At 42.0% G+C, this 24,627-nt stretch overlaps 3 protein-coding genes across 8 annotated transcripts; 1 reads left to right on the top strand and 2 right to left on the bottom strand.

Annotated features, from left to right (window-relative positions):
* The first annotated feature begins 354 nt into the window (after positions 1 to 354).
* On the top strand, positions 355 to 8,894 carry dlgap5 (discs, large (Drosophila) homolog-associated protein 5). 3 transcript variants are annotated; one of them, XM_034107939.2, is made up of 19 exons: positions 355 to 465; positions 1,498 to 1,751; positions 1,840 to 2,027; positions 2,166 to 2,240; positions 2,339 to 2,378; positions 2,472 to 2,558; positions 2,677 to 2,772; positions 2,905 to 2,979; positions 4,309 to 4,343; positions 4,464 to 4,669; positions 4,815 to 4,958; positions 5,048 to 5,136; positions 5,246 to 5,406; positions 5,620 to 5,721; positions 5,831 to 6,092; positions 6,273 to 6,910; positions 7,340 to 7,505; positions 8,452 to 8,495; positions 8,611 to 8,893. In XM_034107939.2, the coding sequence occupies exons 2-19, from the start codon at positions 1,508 to 1,510 to the stop codon at positions 8,722 to 8,724; spliced, it is 2,766 nt and encodes a 921-aa protein (XP_033963830.1). In that variant the 5' UTR covers positions 355 to 465; positions 1,498 to 1,507; the 3' UTR covers positions 8,725 to 8,893. The 3 variants fall into 3 exon arrangements, with proteins under 3 accessions (XP_033963830.1, XP_033963833.1, XP_033963832.1); XM_034107941.2 differs by lacking the exon at positions 355 to 465 and adding an exon at positions 936 to 1,074 and having other exon boundaries at positions 8,611 to 8,894; XM_034107942.2 differs by lacking the exon at positions 8,452 to 8,495 and having other exon boundaries at positions 8,611 to 8,714.
* rsph10b (radial spoke head 10 homolog B) lies at positions 4,601 to 17,106 on the bottom strand. Of its 4 annotated transcripts, none has more exons than XR_004554143.2 (19): positions 16,832 to 17,106; positions 16,640 to 16,715; positions 15,936 to 16,004; positions 15,584 to 15,757; positions 15,422 to 15,510; positions 15,224 to 15,344; positions 14,944 to 15,120; positions 14,632 to 14,737; positions 14,443 to 14,534; positions 14,168 to 14,357; positions 13,976 to 14,084; positions 13,455 to 13,534; positions 12,345 to 12,493; positions 11,978 to 12,082; positions 11,759 to 11,866; positions 10,744 to 10,834; positions 10,450 to 10,654; positions 10,142 to 10,201; positions 4,601 to 4,690 (listed from the first exon to the last, which is right to left on the bottom strand). XR_004554143.2 is itself a non-coding variant. In XM_034107943.1 (18 exons), exons 1-17 carry the CDS (start codon positions 17,044 to 17,046, stop codon positions 10,461 to 10,463), a joined length of 2,145 nt encoding a protein of 714 aa, XP_033963834.1. In that variant the 5' UTR covers positions 17,047 to 17,106; the 3' UTR covers positions 4,612 to 4,690; positions 10,450 to 10,460. The 4 variants fall into 4 exon arrangements, 2 of the variants coding, with proteins under 2 accessions (XP_033963834.1, XP_033963835.1); XR_011645017.1 differs by lacking the exon at positions 4,601 to 4,690 and adding an exon at positions 8,890 to 8,980; XM_034107943.1 differs by lacking the exon at positions 10,142 to 10,201 and having other exon boundaries at positions 4,612 to 4,690.
* A 297-nt stretch (positions 17,107 to 17,403) lies between these two features.
* pms2 (PMS1 homolog 2, mismatch repair system component) lies at positions 17,404 to 24,415 on the bottom strand. Its single transcript, XM_034106674.2, has 16 exons — positions 24,396 to 24,415; positions 24,011 to 24,084; positions 23,393 to 23,535; positions 23,101 to 23,187; positions 22,912 to 23,014; positions 22,644 to 22,827; positions 21,161 to 21,328; positions 20,929 to 21,026; positions 20,738 to 20,837; positions 20,174 to 20,258; positions 19,943 to 20,095; positions 19,002 to 19,830; positions 18,747 to 18,914; positions 18,551 to 18,651; positions 18,273 to 18,442; positions 17,404 to 17,761 (listed from the first exon to the last, which is right to left on the bottom strand). The coding sequence occupies exons 2-16, from the start codon at positions 24,022 to 24,024 to the stop codon at positions 17,618 to 17,620; spliced, it is 2,547 nt and encodes an 848-aa protein (XP_033962565.1). The 5' UTR covers positions 24,025 to 24,084; positions 24,396 to 24,415; the 3' UTR covers positions 17,404 to 17,617.
* Positions 24,416 to 24,627: the final 212 nt, after the last annotated feature.

Below are 24,627 nucleotides of genomic sequence, written 5' to 3'. Positions count from 1 at the left end.
GGCCTTCTGACATGCTAGGGATCATACATAATTGCTGTGTCAAGGCCCAGATACAGTACTATTCTAATCCTATGGATGTTTTCATAATCTTTAATCAATTCAATAAGATAAGGAGCACATTTAAACTCTGATAACACGGGCTACTGAGTTGTGATGTTTATATAATAGCGTCTCCATCCGAGAACTAATTTGTTTTTAAAACTGTTAAATGTACACTTCCCACTCCACACCAATAGGTGGCATAACATCCTACACTCATCACTACAAAACCAGAGAAGAGGAACAAAAACGACCAATCAGCGCTCGGTGTCCCATTTTCAGCCAATCAGCGTCAACCTTGATGAAATTCAAAAAGTCACCCGCCATGGTTGTTGTGTATTTCAGGCTGAACTACCTGTCCGTTGAGCAGTAGGTGTTTTTAGAAAACGAAGTTTGATTTTTATCCGTGTTTTTAAGAAGAGCAAGGTAAAATGAATGTGTTTATTATATAATTCGTTAAAAGGCAGTTCTATAGTTGGTTGCTAACGGAACATTCCCTCTTGGTGATGAGCTGTACTAACGCTTAACGTCTGTTTAGATTCCTTAGCTAACTGTGCTAACATTAGCTACATTTTGCTCGTCTCGTACAAACTAACTTATTCTACGTTAACTGTTACAGTAATTGGAACGGGATTTGTAACGTTAATCATACGGTGTTAAATAAACATTAGTTAAAGTTTGATCAACTTAACTTTGCGTCGGATTTTGGACCACTGGTTTGGAATAGGTTACTGTTGTGTAATTTGTCCATGGAAAGTGTTTCATCATACATTAACGTTACAACGTGTTTTTTTCCCCTTTGTGTTTCGTCTTTACGTTTTTTAAGTTAATGTTACAGTGAAATGTAGGTTTTAAGGTCAGCTCACCGTTATCTGTTAGACACCTTAGGGAAGAGACAGCTAAACACTGAGGTGTATTATTTAACGTTAAGAGGATTAAAACCAATCTTTTGTAAGTTCGATATATGATTACATGTTCATGTTATTTTTGAGAAGGGGCTGCTAGTTTCATCCTGATGGTCAATTGACGTCATAGGTAATGACTTTTGTTGACTAAAAAGTAATACAGGAAATGAATCTGATGTGACAATAACAGTCAGTTAAAGCCATGCATTTTGTGTCTATTTCCTATCAACACTTACCTATTTTATCTGTTTTTATTTTTTTACTATTTTTCATTTTCACGTTATGTGCAATGCCATGTTTCCATGCTGTTGTGACGAAAGCAATTCCCAAATTAGGATCAATAAAGTAAATCATATCTTATTATACCAGTTGCGTAATTATAGCTGACCACAGTTCAAAAACTGATGCTAATACTTTTTTAGGTTTTAAATCACTTTTATTTAGACCCTAAACATTCATCTTTTTGTAGAAGTTGGCAAACCTCTACCACTCCCAATGTGATTTACTTGAATACCTGTCATAACACCTTGTATTCTGATCCTCTTTACTCCAGCTACGTGAACATGGATTCACGATTTGCTCACCTGCGCCAGCGGGACGCCAGTGTGTCGATGCTGAGGGTGAAGATGTCCCGCAGGAGGTCTCAGTCTCAGAAGGAGAACAGACAGCGGGCCGTGAACACACGCAGACAGCTGGACCAACTCCCAGAGATGGAGATGTCGATGTCTTCCCTGGACGCCTCCACTGCGATGGCCAACATGTCAGTTATTCAGGAGAAGACACTGAACAATGCCAAATCTGCTAAAAGTATGGCGTTATTTACCACCAGAGCTTTGAGTCTAATAGCTTGTTCACAATAAGGCACTCCCAACATAACCCTTTATTTTCCTCCCAGATATGGCTGGAGAAGAGAGGTTGAAGCAGCTCCAGCGCTGGAAGGAGCGTAAGACTCTTGAAAAGGAGAAGGAAACGAGAGAAAAGGAGCGTAAAGGTGTTTTTAAGACGGGCCTGTATCATCCAAAGGACGGTCTTTCCATCGCCCCCCTGCCCTCAGTCCCAGCTGGCTCAACTAGATCTAAGGGGGTGAGGGGCGCATCATCAAAACACTAGTTTACACTGTAAACAACACACATGCAATCTAATAATAATAATAGATTTATTTTGTTAGCGCTTTTGCAGGTGCTCAAAGACAAACTGTCTAATTTGTTATTTTTATTTCAGCCTTTGAACACAACTGCATCCCAGAGTGTCCGAGTCACTCGATCAATGAAACAACAGCAGCAGCCAGTGCAAAAGGTAATACGATGTTTTTCTCATGCTCACATATTAACGTCCAGAAAACCAAAAGCTGATATAAACTTTGTTGTGCTTTTCTTCCACCACATTTTCCACAGCCTCTAAAGACGCAGAATCTGAATACTGCAACAAAGAAAGGTAAACAAATGGAGTCTCTCAATGTTTTATATGAGGCATATTGTTTTCTGTAACCTGGCGTCTTATAGATCTGACCTCTCTCGCCTCCTTTAGCTCAACCTGCTGTGGAAAGATCCACCAGGACCCGGGTCGCTCCCGTCAAGCCGGCACCGGCTGCTACCAAGATCAAAGTTTGTGCCGGTAAGAAATACAATAAAGGAGCCCATGACGCGACCGTGAGACCAGCTTTCAGATTGGTTTCACCCTATGGTGTTCCCTTATTGCACCTCATTCTGTGTCTCTGTCATTCCGACTGTAGTGGAGCCGGTCGTACGAGCTGCGTCGACCCGATCAGCCAACAGGCCTCCGGTTACAGCTCCTGTGGTGAAAGGCAAACCTAAGGGCAAGCCTGCAGGTAAACTCTGAGCCATGGCCACAGTTTAGGCATTTTTATTGCATTAAAAGCACTTGAAATGTGACCATCAACGCAAACAGAGATCCATGCTTTGTTTGGTAAACCCACTATTTGTATTCTTCTCCCATCTAGATGCACGAACCACAAGGAGCAGAGTGTTTGTCGACCATGTGGCGCCCCCTTCTGACCAAGAACAGAACTGTAAAGGTATCCTGACATGTTGAGAAAGAGCCATCCAATTATGCGGACTAGGACTGCACCATATTGGAAACGACTGACTGATTAAAAAATACAGGAATTGAAGAAAAGACCGCAAACCATCCTTCCTTGAACTTGAATTGAATACAATTGGTATTTTTCTAACTATATTTAACCGATGAAGGATTTTAGTCACGGACTTCTGGACCTTAAAGAGCCTGTGACATCATCCCAACAACTGTTGTGCAATGAAATATTGGGCTACTAGTCATCTCGAACCGTCAGTTTAAAAAAGAAGGTGCGATACCGTTCCGATAAATATCAATAATTTCGAACATCGCGGGGAAATTCCTTCGACTCATTTTGAAGTTTTGGGGGAAGCCGGACGTGACGTCAATGCGGGAACGCTTCACTGTGCGGCGAGAGAGCCGAACACGGACAAAGTGTGTTGTCATGCGTAGAAATGGTGAATTACTGAGTTTAGGCACGTTAATAACGTTTTAACGAAGTTGACTACAGTATATTCATATGTGTCAGTGCTTTCATGTCAATTCGGCGACATAAACATAAATGATCGTGGTATGATCGCCCATATTGACGCACCTCATTCCTAAACTTCTAACAGATACAACATAAACCGATCCTTCAGCCTCACATGAGCTCTCAGACACGTTCAAAATTAAACTGTCATCATCGCCGTCATCGCTTGCTGCTGTGTGCGCCGTCGTGCGTTTACATGCAGATGCTGGGATCCTGGACGGTGCAGCTGGAGCGCTGTGCCCGCAATGACGTCACACATCATTTGGATTTGAAGAATCCCCGAGAAGATCCAGAAAATGGTCAACATTGAAGGATTAACGGTTATCAAAGTACAAATATCCCAAATCAGTTCAGTAACGGTTTTCAAGGGGACAATATTTACTCAAATTGATGGGTTTGGATGATGGGGGAAACCGTGTCACAGGCTCTTTAAGTCATCAGAGCAACAAGCTGAGCTAGCTCGGTTAGCCTGCTGTGATCTGATCAAGAATGGTTGTGATTGGTGGTTTGCTGTGCATGCAGAGCCGGCATGTCACTCAAGTGCCACTGACATGAGGGCTGCGCGAGTTTTCCTTTTGTAGCAAGCAGCAAAATAATTGTGACGTGTTTGAGTTAATTTGCCTACTTAATATCGCACGTCCTAAAAAAATACGCACGTCCTGCGATGTGAATATCGCCCATGCGCATAGCGCGATTATCGTCACTATACGATATATATCGTGCAGCCCTAACGCAGACTGTTGCTTAGTTTTATGTTATCCTATAAACTTTATATAACTTTCTCCTTTTAATTTGCAGAAACTGACAACACCGTGGAGCCTGCGGTGTTCAAGGTGAGCTTTTATTTTAGTGTTACGGTTGTAAGATAAGTTGGTACCTTTTCATGGTTTGAAGCTTCATTCATAAAGTTGAGATTTTTACCACTGGTTGATAAATTAGTTTGTTTCACATAGGTGCCTGAGATGCAGCAGCCAGAGGAAGACATGGCGGTGGACCCGGCTCCAGCCGACTCCATGCCTGCTGAGGGTCCCGTCGATGCGCCGCCCTCATTGTCTTCTTTTGCTCCGACGGATTTCATTTTCAAGGCTCCGACCGGCTTATCCTCCTTCAAGTTCGATCCTCTCACTCCTCGCTCTGCAGGCGCTTTCCTCACTCCAAGGTCAGCCTGATCCCCCCTTCTCTGTTGGTCAAACACTCGATAAGCTTAAACATGTTTGCATTGATACATATACGCCCATGGCAGTAAATATTAAACATCGTGTTGTGTCCCGTCTAAATGCCATGTTGTCACTTTTTCTTCCCAGCCCCAGCTTCGTTATTCCAGAGGCCTTCAACGTGGAGCCTGAAGCTGAGCTAAGCGGACCCTCTCCCCCTCGTACCTCCCCCACAATGGCCCCTCCGACTCCAGGCAGCCACCTGGAAACAAAGCATGACGTCTCATACTTCAGGTAGCATTTTTGGATATAAATGTTTATCCTAAACATTTTTAAGGTGATTAAAAGTTTTTAAAATCACTTATTTGTTGTGTATTATCCAGATCGGAAATGTCCAAAGAGACGGGCGCACTGTCAGCTCTGTGTGTCGCCTGGGAGCCTAAAGTGGAAGACGAGTCCATCCCGGAAGAGAGTGAGTGTGACGACGGAAATATTGCTTTAAAGTCTGGGTTTTCTAATGGAGACTTGTCCCTAGAAAAGCAGTCCTCATTCAGTGTCTCTCTGTCTTTCTGTCTCTCCAGTGAGGGACAGTATACGTACGGTTGTAGGCCAGGCCAAGCTGCTGATGAAGCAGCGTTTCAAGCAGTTCGGCGGTCTGGTGGACGACTGCGATCTGAGCCGAGGCGAGAAGATCACCACCTGCACCGACCTGCAGGGGTTCTGGGACATGGTGTACTACCAGGTGGGTTCAGGCCCCAAATCATAAAGAGACGCATCATCATATATGTTGAGGTCTTACAATGCACTGTATTTTGTACCTTTTATTCTACTTTTAGTTTGTTCTCTCTCTGCTGCACTATATCCGAACGCTCTTAATGTTTTACATTTTTGTAAAGCGCCGTGTTGAAAGGCGCTGTATAAATAAACGTGCCGTGCCTTACTTGTGCCATTTTAGGTAGAGGATGTGTTTAAGAAGTTTGAGGCTCTGAAAGTAGCAGAGAGCCAAAGCTGGGTGGAGGAGCACAAGCCACCACCGCGACAGAGGAAAGCAGTGAAGGTAAGGACTCTTTGCAGTGCATATATATATACTAAATATGTTTGTTTAAATAGGTACGGTGTCTTGTTTCAATGTAAAGACATTAAACCCTTTCGTGTGTCTTTGACAGAAGCCATCAGCTGCAGCTGCCAAACCCGCAGGAATGAAAGCAGCGGGAGCAAAGTCTCGCCTGGCTGCTGTGAAGGCGGCCATGAAAGCCAAACAGCAGGCAGCCGAGGCGGAGAAAGCAGCCAAGGATGCTGGGAACGATGAGGAAAAGCCCAGCTTAGACTCTCAGGGACCAAAGCCTGAAGCAGAGCCGCAACCCGCTGCTCAGGTGGTGTTTGACGGAGGGTTCTTCCAGGTGGAGAGCCCAGCCAGACCGTCAGGAGGTGAGAGAAAACAACTTCATTGTGATGTCATCTGTCAGCGTTTCATGTATTTTCAGAATCAGAGTTCCTGTATTGGTCCTACAGCGGGGAAATGTGCATTGTCACGGTACAAGTTCCAGGTTTATTGCAAAATATTTCAACAGTTTCCCCGGATGAATAACAATGTCTTTGTGTGTCTAGGTTCAGTGAGGGGATCCAGCCGCCTGAGTGCCGCCCCTCAGGCCTCCCCCTCCTCTAACTACCTCACCCCCAGAAGATTCGCCAGGGGGTCCCTCGCTCTCTCACAGACCCCCGTCTCCGCCTCTCCCTCTCACACTCTCCAAACTCCCGCCCTCCTCCGTGTCACCCTCGGAGAAACCCCAGCTCAAACACCCAAGTCTCAGTGCGGCACTCCTCAGGCGCCGCGGAACAGAAACGAAAAGGTCTCCCTCTGTTTCTCACCTGCCAAGGAAGTGCGTTCAGACGACACTCGGCCAGAGAAGAGCCCCGCGCACCCAGCAGCCTCCATGCAGGAGAACACTGCTGCTGTTCCTGAACTGAACACTCCGACACCTGTCCGCTCACTTCCGTCCATTTCTGTCGTCATGGAGCAGGAGGAACCCTCCGAGGCCGTCGCTGTGGACCTCCCTCTCTCTTCAAGGCTCTCCCCCTCTCCTTGTAAAACTCCTCTTCCTGTCTCCCATGCCCCTGAGCCCTCACCATCTCTCAGTTTCATGTTGTCACCCTGTGTGACTCCCAGCCAGCCTCCCGTCTCCCCGTCTCCCGCTGTGGAGGCGTCAGAGTCTGCGTGCCGAACACCTGACGCCTCAGTTGTTGAGGTAAACACATTTCCCTTCTTGTATTAAAGGGGCCCTATTATGCTTTTGGGGGGTTTCCTTTCCTGTATTGGGTTACATCGGTTTCTGTGCATGTAAATGGCTGCAAAGGCTACAACACTCCCACCCTGCCCGAAACGCCTACATTGGACTCCTTTTTGTTTACTTTAGTATCATCGACATCCCTATGTATCACTTGGCATCTATTGGCTAAAAGCTCCAACACATTTGACATGATAGGTTAAGGGGCGGGACATCTCTAAGCGGCAGTATGAGAAAAAGAAAGAGCTTTTTGAACATTAAAGCACAGTCGAGACACGACATACTGATGTACACCTGAACATGAGCAGAATATATCCTATTAAAGAAAATCCCACATAAGATGTGATAGAAAAGTTTTTCCCTTTCCTAGTTATTCTTTTTTAATTTCAGGACATTCCCGGGATGGACTTTGAGCGTTACCTCCAGCCTTCACTGAGATGCAGCCTGTCGCCGCAGGCTACAGTTGCCGTGGAGACACTGTCCCCCATGGCGGTGGATGTGGAGATGGAGAGTCCCGGAGGTCCATCAGAGGACCTGCCCTCTCAAAGGGAACCAGGTATGATTGATGCCCGCAGGTACCGTGCATGCGCTCAAGCACCGGAGTTGTATTCCCTAACAACACCAACGGAAACTAAAGCGGCAGCAGGCGGGACTTCTATGTTGACATTTATTTAAAATGAGCAGAACTAGAGTTTATATTAAAGTAAATTGATTTAATGCACACCTTGTATCTCAACCATTAGTTTTTTGGTTCTCTTGTAAAGTAATAGCCGCTTTCACACCAAGTACTTAGTTCCCAGCATTTAGTTCCCCCATGGAACTAAAGAGCAGATCGCGTTCACACCGGAATAAGTTCCCTGAGGGAGGATTAGGCAAATGGCGGCTTCACAAAACTGTTCCGAGTTTTACGGGGCGTGGTTTCAATTCGCCCAGCCAATCAGAAATGGGAACCTTTTTTCTCCCCAGGAAAGTCCCTGCTCTCTAGCAGGCACTGAAAAGGAGGTAAAAGTTCTCCATGAACTAATTTATCTTTTTGGTGTGCACGCAAAATCCCAGGAACTATCGGAACTAAAAGGGAAAAGTACTCCGGTGTGAAAGCGCCTATTATTTTTTATATTATTAACACCTTATATCTCAACATCCTTTAATTTATTGGTTCTTTTTTGTACAGTTATGGTGACACTCTCCACCTTACTTGATTTCCCCAAAAGATACACAATAAACATTGGTGAAGATGCGTTTGATAGCACTATTTTTTATTTTCTATGGTTATATTTTCTATAAGCAAGATAATATCATTATTGTGAATTGTTTTGGACACTAAAAATATAAGATAATGACGTGATTTTTCTGAAATATCCCACTAAATGCTGCAGCTTTAGAGAGAATGCTTTTGTGATATGATGGATTACCACACGGTCTTTCTTCTGGGATATGGTTTAGTTTAACTGCACATTTTGCTTCACTCCCACTTATTCTCACATGTTTTATTTTCACCACAGCGGGTCCAGGGGTGTCTTCAATGTTATTGCTTCAGTCACCACAGGTCAATTTTCACCTTTTTTGATTTCTTTACTTCCAAAACTCTTAACTTTACTCTTTTTATTCCAGCCTTGTCGTTGCTGAATGTTCATCCTGTATTTCTTGTTCCTTTTCCACAGATGCAGAAAGCCGAGCATGACATGCTCCTCTTCACCCCCGACATGAAGGAGCGGATACGACAGTCCGTCTGTCCGAGTGACCTCATGGTCTTCACCCCTCCCTCTAATGTGTAGCAGAGATTTCCTTTACATTTTTATTTGTTACATATTTTAACTTCTACTCTGTTTGGAAGAAATCGCCAAAGAGATTCTGATTCGTGTTTTTTTTCCCCGGAAAATAGTTTTGTCTTTTATAAATAAATCTTCAGTTACAACCAGGAAATGGCTCAATGACTTTTTTATGAATTGCCTGTGGATGGTGCCGGTACAGAACAGTGAGTTTAATGCTGCTGTCTTCAGGTTTCTCTGCTGCAGCTCCAGCTTCCTTTTCCTGTAACAATAGAGAACACACCTGAGTACGAAAACCAGGGGGTCCGCGGGGTCTTCAAAAGTTTTCGAAGTTGATAAATCAATTTAGCGAAAATTAAGGCTATTAAAGGGCATTTTGTGTGGGGGGGGGGGGGGGGTGCTAGTGGATCATCGCCGGAGCTGTATTAGATTAACATTAACATGCTTATTGTAGTGATGAGTGCACTGCCTTGCGGCCTGTAGCACCACCCTTGATGGAGCGTATGTGTGTGGGCTGGAAAGGAGTGAGGAAAGGAGTGAGCAGAGGGTCGAGTTGTCGATTCTTGTTCAGTTTTCTGTGACAATCTTCCTCACCCTCTCAGACTTTGAGTTGCGCGCGCTGCTAAAGAGACGCGCTACCATGGAAACCAAACAATGGTGTAGCTGTATTAAAGTCCGAGTGGAGACAGTCCTGAGTAAATCTGATTTTGTCAGAAATCGGGAGAAATATAACCCCGGGAGGAAACCGGGAGAGGGCAGTGAAATCGGGAGGGTTGGCAAGTATGCAGATGCCGTGTGTAAATTGAAAAGATAATACATTTGCAACATACACTTCAGGATTCCTGCATATACCCTGATATCATACATAGATGTTTTATATTATTTTATATTATCTCTGTGTACTCTTACTGTTGCTTAGGTATGCAACCTTTGACACAGTTCATAATTTTCTCTCTGCTGTCTCCTTTCCCACGGCATAGGTCTACTACGGCCTTGGGTATTGCTGCTATCTCTCTTACGGAGGGGCAGCTTGGGCGCATTGTTGCCAGCTTATGACCGAGCACAAGCTGACATGAGATAGTTTATTGTTCAGGGACATCTAGAAGCCCTTCTTTTTAGGGACGTAGGTTCCCTGGCGCACATTCTTTCCTATGGACGACAGCTCTAGTTAGATTCAGGGTCCATATTTGTTTCGTCTCGCTGATAAAAAATGTTGATTATTACACTCCGAACTAGTTAAAACCTGGAGCTACAGAAGAGTTCTTCAGAATTGATTGTGGCATCTCAACCAAACCGTGGCCCGTGAATTCTCCGGCCGAAGCTCCAGATAAACCGTCAGTGTTTGATATCAACGCTCCAGCTCTCCTCGAGTCTCGCTTTGAGTCCTGACTCCTATTGCTTCAGAAGTTTCCCCCACACTTACCTTCCTAGCGTGTGTTTTCTTGTCTCTTATTGCTGTCGCTGCTCTGACTCCTGAATTTCCCTATGGGGATCAAAGCATTTTTTATCTTTTCTATTGTATTTTCCACTCAAGACAATTTCTACAACAAATTTGAGGGTAAATAAATCCTAAACTGGTCCATGCAGATGAGAACATTGTCCTTTGGTAGGAACAAAATCACTGTGGAGATGCATATAAACCAATACATTTAGAGATCTACTACATAATACTCTTAACTGGTGCGACAACACCAAACTGTTGTCATATGTGAACCACGAGCAGTGAACTACCTGGCTCCCTGTCAGGCCTCAGCGATGTGTCTCTGGGAGTCCTGCCGGCACTTCTCCTCCTTCATGTCTCTGGACACTAACTGGTAATGTTCAAACGCCGGGAAGAAGGAGTGGTTGAAGAATTGATGGATCGTCTGATTCCAGATCTCATGGTCTTGGGCTCTCACCCCTCTGGTTTGAACAACCTTTCCTCCATCTCTTTGCCCTAGAGGTAATGTAAGTAAAGTCTGTATAAGTACAAACATATCAAACATTATTTCAAAGAATTAGAAACTAAAAACAAGGAAAACCTACCTGCAGACTGAGGTCTCTCTCTGACTGTGGCCCTGACCTGTTGTTGACTCTCCATGTCTTGAGCATTGGACGTTTCTGCCTTGTCACTTTTCTTTGATCAGAAGGAAATGCAATTATTTGTTATTAAAGATTTCAGCAAAGTCACATAGCCAGGCTCACAGCAGCACATGCCATTTCTATTAGCAGTAGGGGTGCGGCAATACTGAAATGAATAGTGAATATTGGAATTGTTTATACTTTTCACATCAAGGTGGCTCATGAATGTACAAAAAAAGTCATAACATAGTAGAGAGGCGAAGTCCCTTCCTTTCCGGGGAGCTCCATGGGACCTTATTTTGGAAAAAGTATGTATTGAAGTCAATGGAGAGAGAAAGATTATCGTTCGATCCCGTTTGAATTGTGCCACGAATTACACACATGATGTTTGTCAATTTAAAAGATAATTTTGCAAGTCAAAAAAATGTGTCGTAAAACTGTGAAGTAACACTTTTTTGTGTGAAACCGCTCAATGAACTACATCTCCCGTCTCGCACCACACACCAAGACGGCCGTCCCGTGGGCACATCTCACCTTTCTTTCAGAATGAGGTGAAAAGTATTAAAAGAGGTGAAAATAACTACAAGTCTGGGCGTGTTGAGAGCTGTACACACACACAAGGGGAGTGAGTCGGTTCCGTGAGAGCCAGCATGCGGGACCGGGATTCTGGGATTTGTAGTCTTTCTAGTTGCGTATTTTTCATAGTCTTATATTTCAACAGTTTTACGACAAACTGTGACTTTTTTGTCAAGGAAATGATTTTTTTAAATTGACAAACATCATATGTGTAATTCGTGGCACAATTCAAACGGGATCGAAAGAAAATCTTTCTCTCTCCATTGACTTCAATACATAATTTTTCTGAAATAAGGTCCCATGGGTTGGAAGTAGATGGGCGGGACTTCGCCTCTCTATTTAAAAAAAAAAATCTGAAGTAAAACAACATTAAAGTATATCGAAGAATTCTGAAAAGCTCCACCTCAGGTAGATCGCTCCTGGCTTTGGCTTCAGCACTGGATGGCGAAACCTGCTGACACTTCACTTCAGCAGAGCCCAGAAGTACCTCAAAAAACTCCAGGAATGTAATCTGAAAAACAAGGAGTGGGGATAAGAAAAACGATAAGGAGAGAGGGGAAGAATTAACAGTGGGGATGAGCAGAGAAATCATGAATGAGTCCACAGGTGTTCCCAGGCAGACCTCCAGATCCAGACAGGAGGACGTGTTGCTGGGGTCCTGACTCTCTGCAGTGATGATCTGCAGCAATCTGGCCGTGCTCAGGTTACTGTCCAGCAGATGGAGATCCTGCCAGGGGTTTACAATCAATCAACACAATGTCTTTAACAATGATGCTGGTTAAAAAAGAACGTTTTCTATTCATGTGATGTAGATTTAACTGTTGACCTGAAGCAAAATAAACGTGTCTTTTGTTAAAGCTTGTAACACAAAAGATAATTGTCACCCATTCTGTTCACCTGAAGTTCCCCTCATAAAGTTAGACAATGAAAAGTAAATAACAAGAACAGGTACATTTGTATGGTAGTTTTTGTGTTGCAGTGTGTTGCACCTTGAACATCCACAGCAGGTGTCGGCAGGTCATGGTCCGGTCCTCTCTGGGCGCTGCAATGACTCTGCAGTAATCCTGATAGACTTCCCAGCACTTCTCTAAGTAACTCACAGCCACCTCTGCACAGTCTGGGTGCCTAAACATGAAGCCTGGATCACCACAGCTAGAGTTAATAAGGACAGACATTACTGCATAATATAGAGCCAAGCAAAGGTGTTCAATCAGTTTCTGAAACAAAACCTGCAAAAACGCAGAATTGGGAACTTGAAGACTGATAGTAACCTGATAGACAAAAAACTGTTCTAATGTTGTGATAAATCATTTTGCCTGGTGGTCCTTCTACCATCTGATACGTGTGTACATGTCCATCGTAGCCAGGGTTTACGATCAGTTTTTAGGTGAGTTGTACTGAGGAACAAGTATCACATCACATCACGGGTGAAAAATAGTGTTTTGGTAACACGGGGTGTTCAGGTAACACTTAAAGACTTTGTTATGGAACGCAAAGCAGAGTAGGGGGCTAGTACACCCTCCTGAGGTCCGATTGTGGATGTCATGCGAGCAAAACATGGTGAAAACAATCTAAATTAACAATCGAGACGGAAATGTTCGGATTTCCAAAGGGAGGTTCTGTGAATAAATTAAAAATCAAGAACCGAAATAATTTAACTATTCATATCTTAGACTGCACTGTAACTTTTATCTTTTCATGTTTATTAGCTTTTCTTTTTAATGACTGATTTTAAATGCCATTTTCTTAATGTCTTTCATTTTTTGTTTTCTTTTAATGTTTCTTTTATTATCTTTTACTGTTTTTAAATTCCTTTGTCTGAATGTCTTTCATTTTTGTAAAGCACCTTGAATTGCCTGGTGCTGAAAGGTGCTATATAAATAGCCTTGCCTTGCCTTGCCTTGCCTTGCCTTGCCTTGCCTTGCCTTGCCTTGCCTTGCCTTGCCTTGCCTTGCCTTGCCTTGCCTTGCCTTGCCTTGCCTTGCCTTGCCTTGCCTTGCCTTGCCTTGCCTTGCCTTGCCTTGCCTTGCCTTGCCTTGCCTTGCCTTGCCTTGCCTTGCCTTGCCTTGCATGAGCCTTCAATATGATATTGGTTTCACCTTTGACATTACTAGCATTAGGAATGATGTTGTCTGTCATCAGTTTGGAGAAGCAGTCTGCCAGAAGGTGGTTTTGTGACCTGTGAAAAGATGAAGCAAAACTGATTCTCATCTCTAAAACTCAAAATTAGTTATAAAGGAAAGAAACGTTTGTATTTAAATGTGTCCTTGGGGTACTCCTTGCTGTGGTAGTTATTCTTTGTCTCTGTAGTTTGGTCTAATTTGTATTAGCAACTCTAACATCATTGAGCTAGCTGCTAAGTTATAGTTAGGGTTACAAAAGGCTTACAAAACAAAGCTGTTGATGTTTAGCAGGTCAAACGTTTACCATGTTCACCAACTTAGACGAGTATGTGTTATAATAAATAGTTGCTAACATTATTCAGATACTTCTAAATGTCGCACGGGTCTCTCACAAGTAAATGTGCTGCTGCTAAAGCTGACAGTTTTTTAGATAAAAAGTTATTAATAAAGAAATAATTTCATCTATTGAAGACAATCTGTTAGAAGTCCTTCCTTACACCACGTCCTTATGGTAGATGTGATACGCCACAACCACTAGACAGCTGAGGGTCCTGCGCAGAAGCATGGGAGTGAAAGGAGAGTGGATCTCTGCGGATGTCTCATCCCCTGAGACACAGAGTAAAAAAAGTTAAACACAAACAACGACTGTAATTGTAAAGGTACCAATGCTAGTCACTGCGAGATGTTACCTCTGATGAAATTGTCTATCTGTGTGAGAGTGATGCTGTGATGGTGGACGTTGCAGTCTTTGAGCAGGCGCCACAGCTGCAGGCGGGACATCAGGAAGCTGTTATCTGGGGAGGGGGCATGGCCCAGTCGGCTGTAGAAACTATAGAAGGACCTCAGCTCTCTGGCCTTCCTCAGCACCACACACTCCACCTGTTACACACGACCCACATATCAGGGTAAACCACGAGGACGTGTGGAGATGTTGAAAGTGTTGATGTGTGCAGCGGCTCCTGACCTCTTTGCGCTCGGTGTCTCGATTTCTCTCAGGGATTTTCTCCAGAAGACATTCAATGTTTAGAGCCATGTCGGGTCCTAAGATAGATGAGCCTGGGAGAAGATACAATAATGTCAGCTCTTGTAGGGGAGGATTTAAGAGTGTAACACCAATAATTATTTCCTTGATGGCATAGTACTGCTGTTTTACCAGGCCGAGAAGTGGGAGCTTTGTTTCCGTTCAGGTTGTTTGTCGTCATCTCATCGTGGACAAACTCTCCTTCAAAAACATGTCCGTCCTCAAAAGTGAATTTTCCCTATGAAGCATACAGTCCCTGTTCAAAATATATACATTGATGTGTACCATAAGTGCCTGTGAGGGTACAGTGGATGCTAGATCACATATTTTATCTATTTTGAAAGAACTTGTAAAGCATTAAATAAAAATGTGTTGTACTTTTTAATTTATTTCGGAGACATATGTGCATCCACTGTGAGAGGCAATTCTGTATCATGTATTTACCCTCCCATGTTTCTTATTATTCCTCCATTGTCCTTCGTAGATCGCACCCCCAGCGTAGCAAAAGGTTCCCTGCCCGTGCCTCTGACCCTGAACGAAATCGCCTGCGTACTGATTTCTCTGGGAATACTGAGAGCCATCCGCTCGCCTCAGGATCCAGACATGCGTGCCATTCCCATGCTACAAAGACATTAGCAGGATTACTTTTTTAGGAAGTGAAAAAAAAAGGTATTGCACTGAAATGTGTGCAATGTGGATTTGTTATTGTGGTGTGCCGTCATACCTGGACTCCATTCTGCCACATCCCAACATACTGCTGTCCCAGTTTGAGCCACCTCATGGAGCCCTCTCCATGTCTCAGGTTGTTCTTCCACTCCCCAGAGTAAGTGTTACCAGAGGGGTAGCTGTAAAAACACAGATATATCTTTTCGAAGTTTACATGCGACTGTGGTAAATATGAAACCCTGTTCTGCATACATACCATCTTGTTCCCCATCCCTCTCTGTTGTTCTTCACCCAATCTCCTTTGTACCAAGATGTCTTCTTACCCTGTTTAAAATACACCACACCCTAACAAAAAGAGAACCAATCACAGAGGAGAAATCTTAAGAGACTATATCTGATTTGAGTAAGTGGATCATACCTTTCCGTGCCTCTTGCCCTGATCCCACTGCCCGGTGTACAACACACCATTGTTTGCACATCGGTAGGTTCCAGTGCCATGTCGTATAGCATTGAGTACTTCCCCCTCATAGGAGCTGGCATCCGGCCAGGTCAAGGTGCCCCGTCCCACCAGCATGTTGCAGACAAATTCTCCCTTTTGGATTTTAAAGATGAAAAAAATGGATTATCCCCTGTCTAACTCCTTATTTTATCACATTATATGGTGTGCTCCCATACTCACTTTCAATTAATTTGGTATGATCATTGCATATGAATCGCTCAAGAAATAAAAGGTCATTACAGTTATTATCTTTTTCTTCAACCTTACCTACCTCATATTGTAATCCACCTGCCTGTGTAAAGACACCAGGTCCATCCATAAATCCCTTGGAAAACATCCCCTTTAGTAGAAAAAAAAATACATTGTTAATTATAATAGTTGTTATATTAACTTGTGGAAATTGGAGCATAGGACATTACAATACATTTTCATAAATATAGATTTGACATCACGAGTGACAACTAAAACTAAAAACAACAATTTTCATGTTACTCATATAAATATATTTGCAGTGGTTTTAATAGTTAACATTTTTGATGGACAACCCATGCATGTTTATCAATAGGCTGAAGCATACATTGATTGTGCTGTAACAGTATTACTTGCACTGCTTTGCTGAAGACTTATCTTTGTGTCGCTGCTTTTAAATTTGAAACTGAGCTGTTATGTTCATCAGTAAAGTGGAACATCTGTGTGAACTATCTTAAACTGCACTGTAACTTTTTATTCATGTATTTTTTCTTGTATTATCTTTTACTGTTTTTAAATGCCTTTGTCTGAATGTCTTCCGTTTGTGCAAAGCACCTTGAATTGCCTTGTGTTGAAAGGTGCTATATAAATAAACTTGCCTTGCCTTTGCTTTAATATACTTTAGGAAGCTTTCTTTACCAAATGCAATTGATCATTTGCACTGTCCCTTTCTCTGAAATACACTGAATTGAAAATGAATACATGTGATGTCCTTTGAAACAGTACCTTATACACGTGGCCTCCTTCGAAACAGGCAACCCCTTCTCCATGAAACTGGCCTTCACAGGTTTCCCCTTCATATCTGTCAATAACAACATGCTATAAATGAATTCCTACCTGGATTTAGACAACACATGATAAGCGCAATAAGTGCACTAAATAGTAATAATGTAATGGCTGGTATAAGAGATGATTTACCTTTGTACAGTTAAGTTAAAAAAGGTGGGAAGTTCATACAAATCATTATCTTGGAGGTCCACATCCGCTGAATGCACGGTTAAAACAGGAGGACAGCTCACTACTTTCCTTATATGTGTCTCTTCCGCTGTATGAGGTAGGTCTGAGTTTCCGCACGTTTTCTCCGTTTTGTTTTTTAACGTAGTTTTAGTTGTATTTTCTTTCCCTTGTTGCATTTTGCGCTGTTTATTTACCTGTCTGTCGCGAAAGCTAGGATCCTCACCATGGCAACGGCAACGAACGCTCACAACTACGGAAAACGATTTCAGTCAAAAAGGCAAAATCTAGTACAACCCGCAATTAAACAAAGTAAATTACATAAGTAGATGTGGAAGAAATACTTAAATATTGTACTTGAGTAAAAGTACCAGAGTATAAGAATACTCTGTTACAAGTAGCCTAAGGGTAGAAGTACAGAGTAGCAAAACATTTCGATACTCAAATAAATTATAATAAATGAAGTATATTGTCCCTCAAAATGGTACTTAAGTACAGTACATCTACTTAGTTACTTTACACCACTGAACACAAGAGACATATCTTGTTTATTTACCCCATGAATTGGGTGTTTATACAAATAAAATCAGAACACAACAGGTATAAAAAAACAAAACAGCAAAAAGGTTAACCATACAATAATACAGTATCTCTGGTTTGCACTTGTGTGAATAGGTGCAGGGTGATGTATAACAGAAATGATCTGTATCTAGTTATTTTAAGTCACTGTTGATTCCTGGACAGTCTTGGTCAGTCTTGTGAGATCATGTCCAGGTTGGCGAGGTGTCTCATGGTGGGCCTGCCGTGAGGACAGTTCCAGGGTTGCTCGATCTCCCCCATGTGAACCAGGAGCTTCTTCATCTCACTGACGCTCAGAGCAGTGCCGATCATCACCTGAATATAGACACAAACAAAACAATAGACAATGGGTCAGGAAAATAGAACTGTTATTCAATTAGACTATCAGAACTGACTAACAAGTCGTATTCTAGATAGATGTATAGGTTTTATACTATTAGATTTTTCATGCACCATTTTCTGTATATCAAACACCTTGGAGATGTTCAAAAGTTTCTAGAAATATGTACACTTTATGGGTGTTGTGATATTGACATTTTAAAAATGAACTATTTATATCATGTTAATAATACATAGGATAATGTGTAAGTAATCCAGCGCCTCTGAAAAATAATTTCCGTTTAGTTTCTTTATCACTTTTTAATAGTACAAGGAATGGCTACTGGAAACAGAAAAAAGGCAAAAACATGTTATCCTTTCTAAAGTGATAGGTAGAAGAAGTTGGTTGTAAGGGATGACTGTTGACCCTAATCCAAAACCAAAACCTGGTTTGTGTAAATATCTGTAAATACTTAAAAATATCTGTTTATTATTAGTATGAACATACAGATTTCCGACAAGCTCGGGAGGCAAACATCTGCCTGACGCGGGACGGTCGACACATGACCCCCGGGCTGTCACTCAGCATGAAGATCAGCTCTTCAATGTCGGGGGGGCCAAAAATCCAGTTTTTACTGGTGGGCAGAGATACCAGCTTTACCCTCTCCATGACCTGAGCTGCACACACAATAGAAACATGCTGGTTTAGTATTTGTAATGATACTTAATAGTTGTGAACCTGAGATAAATGTGTAAACCCTTTTATTTGAAGGTAAATGTTCCTACCTTCCTTATCCACAAAAAACTCAAAGCCATTCTTCCTGAAAATCTCTATGTTCTCCATGAGCACATTTTCACTGATAGCAGTTAGGTGAAGCTTCTGAGGGCTGCAAACATAAATGAAACACAAATATAGATTAGTAAAAACTTGATTTAAAAAAACAACACAAGGCAGAAGTCATCAATAGAGTAAGATTCTTACACGATGAGTTTCTGTCCTTGGAGAACATTGTGTTGCTGCAGCATCTCAAAGTTGTATTTCTCATCTGATGCATGCTGGTCAATCATGAAGATGTCCGAGTTCAGCTTGGCGATAATGAAGCCCAGGTTGAACTGGCCGATGATCTCCATTTCCTTAAACATGTCTTTGCTGAAGAGAGGAAAGAAAAAGTGTCAAGTTGAAGCAATCACGCTTTAATATTGGCAATCTGCAAAACCTATTGGAGTAAAATCCCACCTGATCTCTTTCTTCAGCTCTTCCTCTGCACTGTTGTTTTCTCCAGGGTTGATCTTGGCCCTGAAGCGTCCATAGAGCAGCTCATCATCATCATCATCCTTCTGTCTCTGCAGATCCTGTATCCTCTTCACCTTCCCTGCCAGCTCTTGTAAAGAAAACTGGAGGTTCACCGTCCTCTTCTGGAGGCGCACTGGAGCATCCACCATCGAGGAAGATTTCAAAGAAGTGTTGGATTCATGTTTTGTTGGTGAATGTGGTTTCTCTTTCCTGGCTCTCTTAGCATCGGGGCTCACAGGACAGTCCTCATTGGAAGTGTGTGGCTCAGGAACAGTTTGAGTATTATCTGACTCTTCTTCTTCTTCTTCTTCTTCTTCTTTAACACAGTCAGTGTCTGGCTCCGAAGATCTGAACTCCGGTCCAGAAACCTCAATATCTGGTGATGGCACAGTGACAGCGCTGTCTTTTTTAGCATCGACGTTACTGCATGATGTTTTTCCGTACCTGAACCCATCGAGCACTGACTTTCCCACAGGGGAGTATTCAGCTAAATCTCTTGTGGCTTTCAAAGGAGATCTTACACTGGAGTTGCACGGAGGAGATTTGACGGTGTTCTTGAAAAACGTCTGCAGTGTTTTTTGTGTCGGGCCAATGTTGGCTGCTTTTGCCACGCTTGACTTTGAGCTGTGACCACTTGAAAAAGCAGCTTTTAGAGCGGCTAAGTTTACAGATGACTTTGGGCAGCGTGTCACATGATCCTTTTTTTCTGCAGATTGTTGCATTTTCCCATTAGAGTTGACAACCTGACTGATTCCAGACGCAGACTTTGTATCTAGAAACAGAAACGCAGTCAATAAAAGCACTGGAAAATCTCTCTTTGCGACACAACTTAACTATTATATCAATATTATGTTTTGTTATGCAGGCTAAATGTGTGTTCTTACTCGTGCTTGGTTTCAGCGTGTAGTTCAGGCTGATCTTATTGACTCCCGACTCATACATGTTGATGAGAGAGGTCTTGAGAATAGCCAGCAAGAGTTTCTCCTCCTGAAGGAAAATCTGTCGTTTGTCTGGGGTTACGTTCACGTCCACACACTCTGAAATAAAACCACAAAAACAAATGTAGAACAGATAGTAGCCAGTGGGATTCAGATATAACTATTCAGCTGACCAACCTGAGGCAACAGCTATGTTCAGGGCAACAAAGGGATATTGATGTCTGTTGTACATGTGATACACTTCATTTACAAGTTTGGTCACCTGCAAGAAAAACAAAAGGTTATAGGTGAGGCTAAAATGCACATTTGTAGCAACAAAAAGTATATCATTATTAGAAAAGTTATACTTTTCTGACAAATATTGTACATCAATAAACATTTAAATGGCCTAATATCTGCTCACAACTATATTATGATGTGTTTGAAACTAGGGATGCACTATCAGCCAATACAGATAACAGACTTGCTTGCTTCTCATAGATGTTACAGCAAAGAATAAGATAGCTAATAATTAAACATTTGTCACCTACAAATAAGTTAGTAACCTTTATGCAAATTGCAATCATGTTTTACTTCTCTGAAACAGTCTACACTATCAGCTCTTTAGTCATTATAAAAATAATACATAATAATATAATTTTAGGACCTGAAATATATAATGCGCATCACCATTTTAATCCATTATGGCATATTTGAATACTGCTTATAAATGCTAAATAGGGGGACTTAAACTTGAATTACCTTAACAGGATCACACGGCCGGTTGTTAACATAAAAGAACTGCCTGTCTGTTGAACTCCTCCCAGCACCATGGTCTGCTCGGGTCACAAACCCTGTCATGCTGCCAAAACAAAGTATAACAGAAAGATAAATAAACTACTTTGTTTGCAGAAAGGGCATGCACAGGACTTGCATGCAATGGTATCACTCACGTAAACAGCTGTTTGGGTAGATCTGCAACTGTCAGTCCATATTCTTCAATCACATTTTCTGCTGGAGACACTTGCTGAAAAGGCAGAATACTCTGTAGCTGCACACAGGGAAACGTGAAACGATTTAGAAAAACAAATAAGGCCAATTCCACAAAACTATACTTCAATTGCACAGCTCCACAAAAAGCTGTAAAGATATGTTAATTATCTTGATTTAGGGCAGTGTTTGCACCTGTTTTGCTCCGAATATGGCCCCTATGTTGTCTCTCATGCTCTGGGAGCCACTGGTGCTGAGGACGGTGCTGCGCTTCGCCTGCCCGTTCTGGTTGGAGCAAGTGATCCGCACTCCTGTAGAGATGATACAGTAGGACTGCAGGATGTGTATCATTTTGGCATACTCCTGAAAATACAAAACAAGGACATATTGGTGATGTAGATCAGTGTTTCTCAAACTTTTTCATACCAAGGACCACTTAACCAATAAAAAAACACTCGCGGACCACCTAATTCCACAGATATCCAAATTCACATCGTTTTTTTAGAACAGATTACAAATCGCCTGGGATTTGTACAAACAAGTGGCAGCAAGTGGGATGAAGGTGTTGCGCTGGGCTATATCATGCAATCGAAAGTGAAACTTTAGCTCGCTCCATTGCGGAGATATTCCCGCGAGAGTGCGGACATTTTTTATTTATTTAAAATGTGAAATTGTACCAATATACTCACGGACCACTAGGGGGCGCTCACGAACCACCAGTGGTCCGCGGATCACACTTTGAGAAGCACTGATGTAGATAATGACAATGGGAATTGAATCACCTGATGATAGCTCAAAACAAATAAAGTTATATAAGAAAAATAAGAAAATTATGATTCCATGTTGTATTATGTTCTCTCCGGGTTTCAGTTTTTACAGTGTTACATTTCTGACAACTATTTTCATTCTTTACATTTGTTTGTATCCACCTGTTCTCTATTTAGGTCCATGTTTGTTGTGGATTCCATGCCATGTTTCCCAAGGACTAGAAACTTGTTTTAAAGCCACGCACTGTGTATATTGTATTAGAAATGTGGTATAATCATTTAAAAAGTATGAATTGCAATTCAAATAGTCTTCAAGGTGGTGCTGGTAAGATGCTCAGACATCCAGGGCTTGCTGATGTCTTTTACATTTACAGTCACAAAGTACAGAGCTGCATGTACCACCTTTATTATCAAATAACCTTGAAGAAAGATGCTGGAAATGTTAACCAGATGACTTTCCACCAAATAAGGAATGCACTTTTTCAGTTATTGATTAAACAGAATTGTATTTTGTTACTGTTATTACATGTCACTTGTTAGTCGCTTTTATCCAAAGCGACTTACATACTCAATACTGTGGAAAATCCCCACAGGAGCAATTTGGGGTGAAGTGTCTTCAGGGACACAACGACATGCTGACTGCAGTGGGACTCGAACCTGTGCTGATCCGAACATCAACGCACAACCCACTGCGTCACACGTTTCCGTAACCCTGTTATGGATAACTTATCCCAATATAAAGTAATTGCAAAACAATTTTATATAACATTTATGGAAAACAACAGCTGCCTATGATGTAGGAAAAACTGTTGCTTAGACAAATGACAAGGACTTTCATAAAATGAATGTGATTTGTAGTGACATAGTAGATAATGATGCAGACATATAAGACCTCTCCTCTGATCACTGACCTTCTTAATGTTGCGTTGGAACTCCTTATAGCGAACAGGCAGGGTGTTGAAGAGCTGCTGCAGGCTGACGGTGGTGCCTTGCTGTCGGGGTTGAGGGGACTGCTGCACCAGGTGGCCTTTGTGGTCAAACACCAGCTTGGTGCCCACCTGAGTGGATTCATGGCACGTCACCACACTCAGGCCGCTAGAGCAGGGGGTCGGAGGAAAGTTTATATGATGGAGAGATGGTGAAACGAGTGTATGTGCCGAATGAATGTTGCAGTTTTACCTCAGAGCACATAAAGAGCTGAGGGCTTCACCTCTGAAGCCAAATGTTTCCACATGGATGAGATCGGAGAAATCCCTCAGCTTAGACGTGTGATGTTTTAATGCTGCGGAACAGATGGGAGAGGTTGCACTTGAGCAAACATATTAGGCTTTGACTCACAGGGTGGAGATAAACAAAGCTGACACTTACTCAGTCCTTCAAAGTTTGCCTCATCTACTCCTTTGCCATTGTCTGACACTTCCACTAGTTCAGCTCCACACTCCTTCAGCCTGACATCTAGAACATGCAATGGAGATTGGAATGATTTTTTGTTTATATTTTTGCTAAATATATGTGATACCTTGTCATTTTGACAAAGAACCATTAACTTGTCAGTATTAACAACATTAGCTCTCTTAAACAGCACAACAAAAAGGGCCACCCCAGAATTGTGTCAGCTTTTTAAGAAAAGACATGTAAAAGAATGTGCATCAATTCTTACCAACATTGGTGGCCCCTGCATCGATGCTGTTTTCCACCAGCTCTTTGACAGCAGTGGCCAAAGTCAGAACCACCTGTCCTGAGCAGATCTGATGCACTGACTGCTTGTCAATGGCCTTGATGGCTCCTGCAGGTTCAGAGGTGCTGAGAAGAAAACAATCACACAGTGACAATGATGTAACTAAATGCATACTGCAGTAACTGATGCATGTTCAAAAAAGACAATCAAACATGTTAAAAGCTGCTTAGCCCATGTGTTCTGTTATCTCTGGTGAATACATTGAGAATGTGGGACTTTCAAGTGAACTTACTATAACATATACAGTTTAACGGCATTTTAGACTAGTTCTACAGTTTGCTGCAATGCCGAATTGTGCGGTATATGCGTTTTATTCATGCATATGCATTTATTTGCCCATTTGTTTTATTGCATGTAAATATACAGACATAGAAATAAATTGACAGATTTTTCAATGAAGTTTGGTACAGGTTCAAGTAAACCTACATGAAAACGGAACGGCTGTGTCTACATTGTAACAAGAGCCTTACATTGATATTTGCACGATGTAAATACATATCTCTAGCATAAAATAAAACAATTATTTGGTAGCTAACTTACCAAGCTTCAGACATCTTCAAGGACTGACAGGCACCAGGAGGAACTCATTCAATTCAAATGAAATATGACTTCAACTGAAACAGAGAAGGAAGAGAACCCAACTAAAATCCATGCAAATAAAAGGAGTTTGTTTTTGCATGATCTTTTAGTGATAAAACTGTAAGTGCAACCGCTTCAAATGTTGTAAACACAAACAGTTGTATCGCGCGCACTGCGCAGACTGTCTCGCGAGCTTTAGCCGTGCGCAAAACAGCGCAGGGTGACTTTTAAAAGTAATATAACATGTTGAGTGTGCAAAACATTAAACTCTCATAACGAACACAAATTATAGCAGTAAAAACGGGGTAAAAAAGGATATCGCTGCATATAAATAAGTTATTCAAACCATTGCCTCAGACTTTTTAGCATTTCATCATCAAATCTACCGGAATCTGACCAATGTTAGGGAGCCTGTATATTTACCTCATATAGTAAAAAACGAACAAATTGTTTTTTGTTGCAGGGTCCTCGTCCCCAGTTTGAAGCCGAATTATTCATATTATATTTTAAGGAATACAAAAAACAAGTATGTGATTTAATTTTGGGGCTAACTTTGTAATATTAGTTATTATTGTTAT

Source organism: Pseudochaenichthys georgianus, chromosome 19 (assembly GCF_902827115.2).
Source record: "Pseudochaenichthys georgianus chromosome 19, fPseGeo1.2, whole genome shotgun sequence".
Classification (NCBI taxonomy): domain Eukaryota; kingdom Metazoa; phylum Chordata; class Actinopteri; order Perciformes; family Channichthyidae; genus Pseudochaenichthys; species Pseudochaenichthys georgianus.
The sequence above is the reverse complement of the archived record's forward strand: the minus strand, read 5'-3'. Positions and strand labels throughout refer to the sequence as shown.

What these genes read in the sequence shown, in the direction of transcription:
- dlgap5 (XM_034107941.2), top strand. Translation starts at nt 1,508, where the DNA reads ATGGATTCACGATTTGCTCACCTGCGCCAGCGGGACGCCAGTGTGTCG. An exon ending in CAAGATCAAAGTTTGTGCCG is followed by an intron (nt 2,559 to 2,676) that starts GTAAGAAATACA and finishes TTCCGACTGTAG; the next exon opens with TGGAGCCGGTCGTACGAGCT. An exon ending in GGCGCTTTCCTCACTCCAAG is followed by an intron (nt 4,670 to 4,814) that starts GTCAGCCTGATC and finishes TTTTCTTCCCAG; the next exon opens with CCCCAGCTTCGTTATTCCAG.
- rsph10b (XM_034107943.1), bottom strand. Translation starts at nt 17,046, where the DNA reads ATGCAACAAGGGAAAGAAAATACAACTAAAACTACGTTAAAAAACAAA. An exon ending in GATAGACAATTTCATCAGAG is followed by an intron (nt 14,085 to 14,167) that starts GTAACATCTCGC and finishes TCTGTGTCTCAG; the next exon opens with GGGATGAGACATCCGCAGAG. An exon ending in AGAGAGACCTCAGTCTGCAG is followed by an intron (nt 10,655 to 10,743) that starts GTAGGTTTTCCT and finishes CATTACCTCTAG; the next exon opens with GGCAAAGAGATGGAGGAAAG.
- pms2 (XM_034106674.2), bottom strand. An exon ending in TCCAACGCAACATTAAGAAG is followed by an intron (nt 21,329 to 22,643) that starts GTCAGTGATCAG and finishes TTGTATTTTCAG; the next exon opens with GAGTATGCCAAAATGATACA. An exon ending in GTTTTTTGTGGATAAGGAAG is followed by an intron (nt 18,443 to 18,550) that starts GTAGGAACATTT and finishes TTGTGTGTGCAG; the next exon opens with CTCAGGTCATGGAGAGGGTA.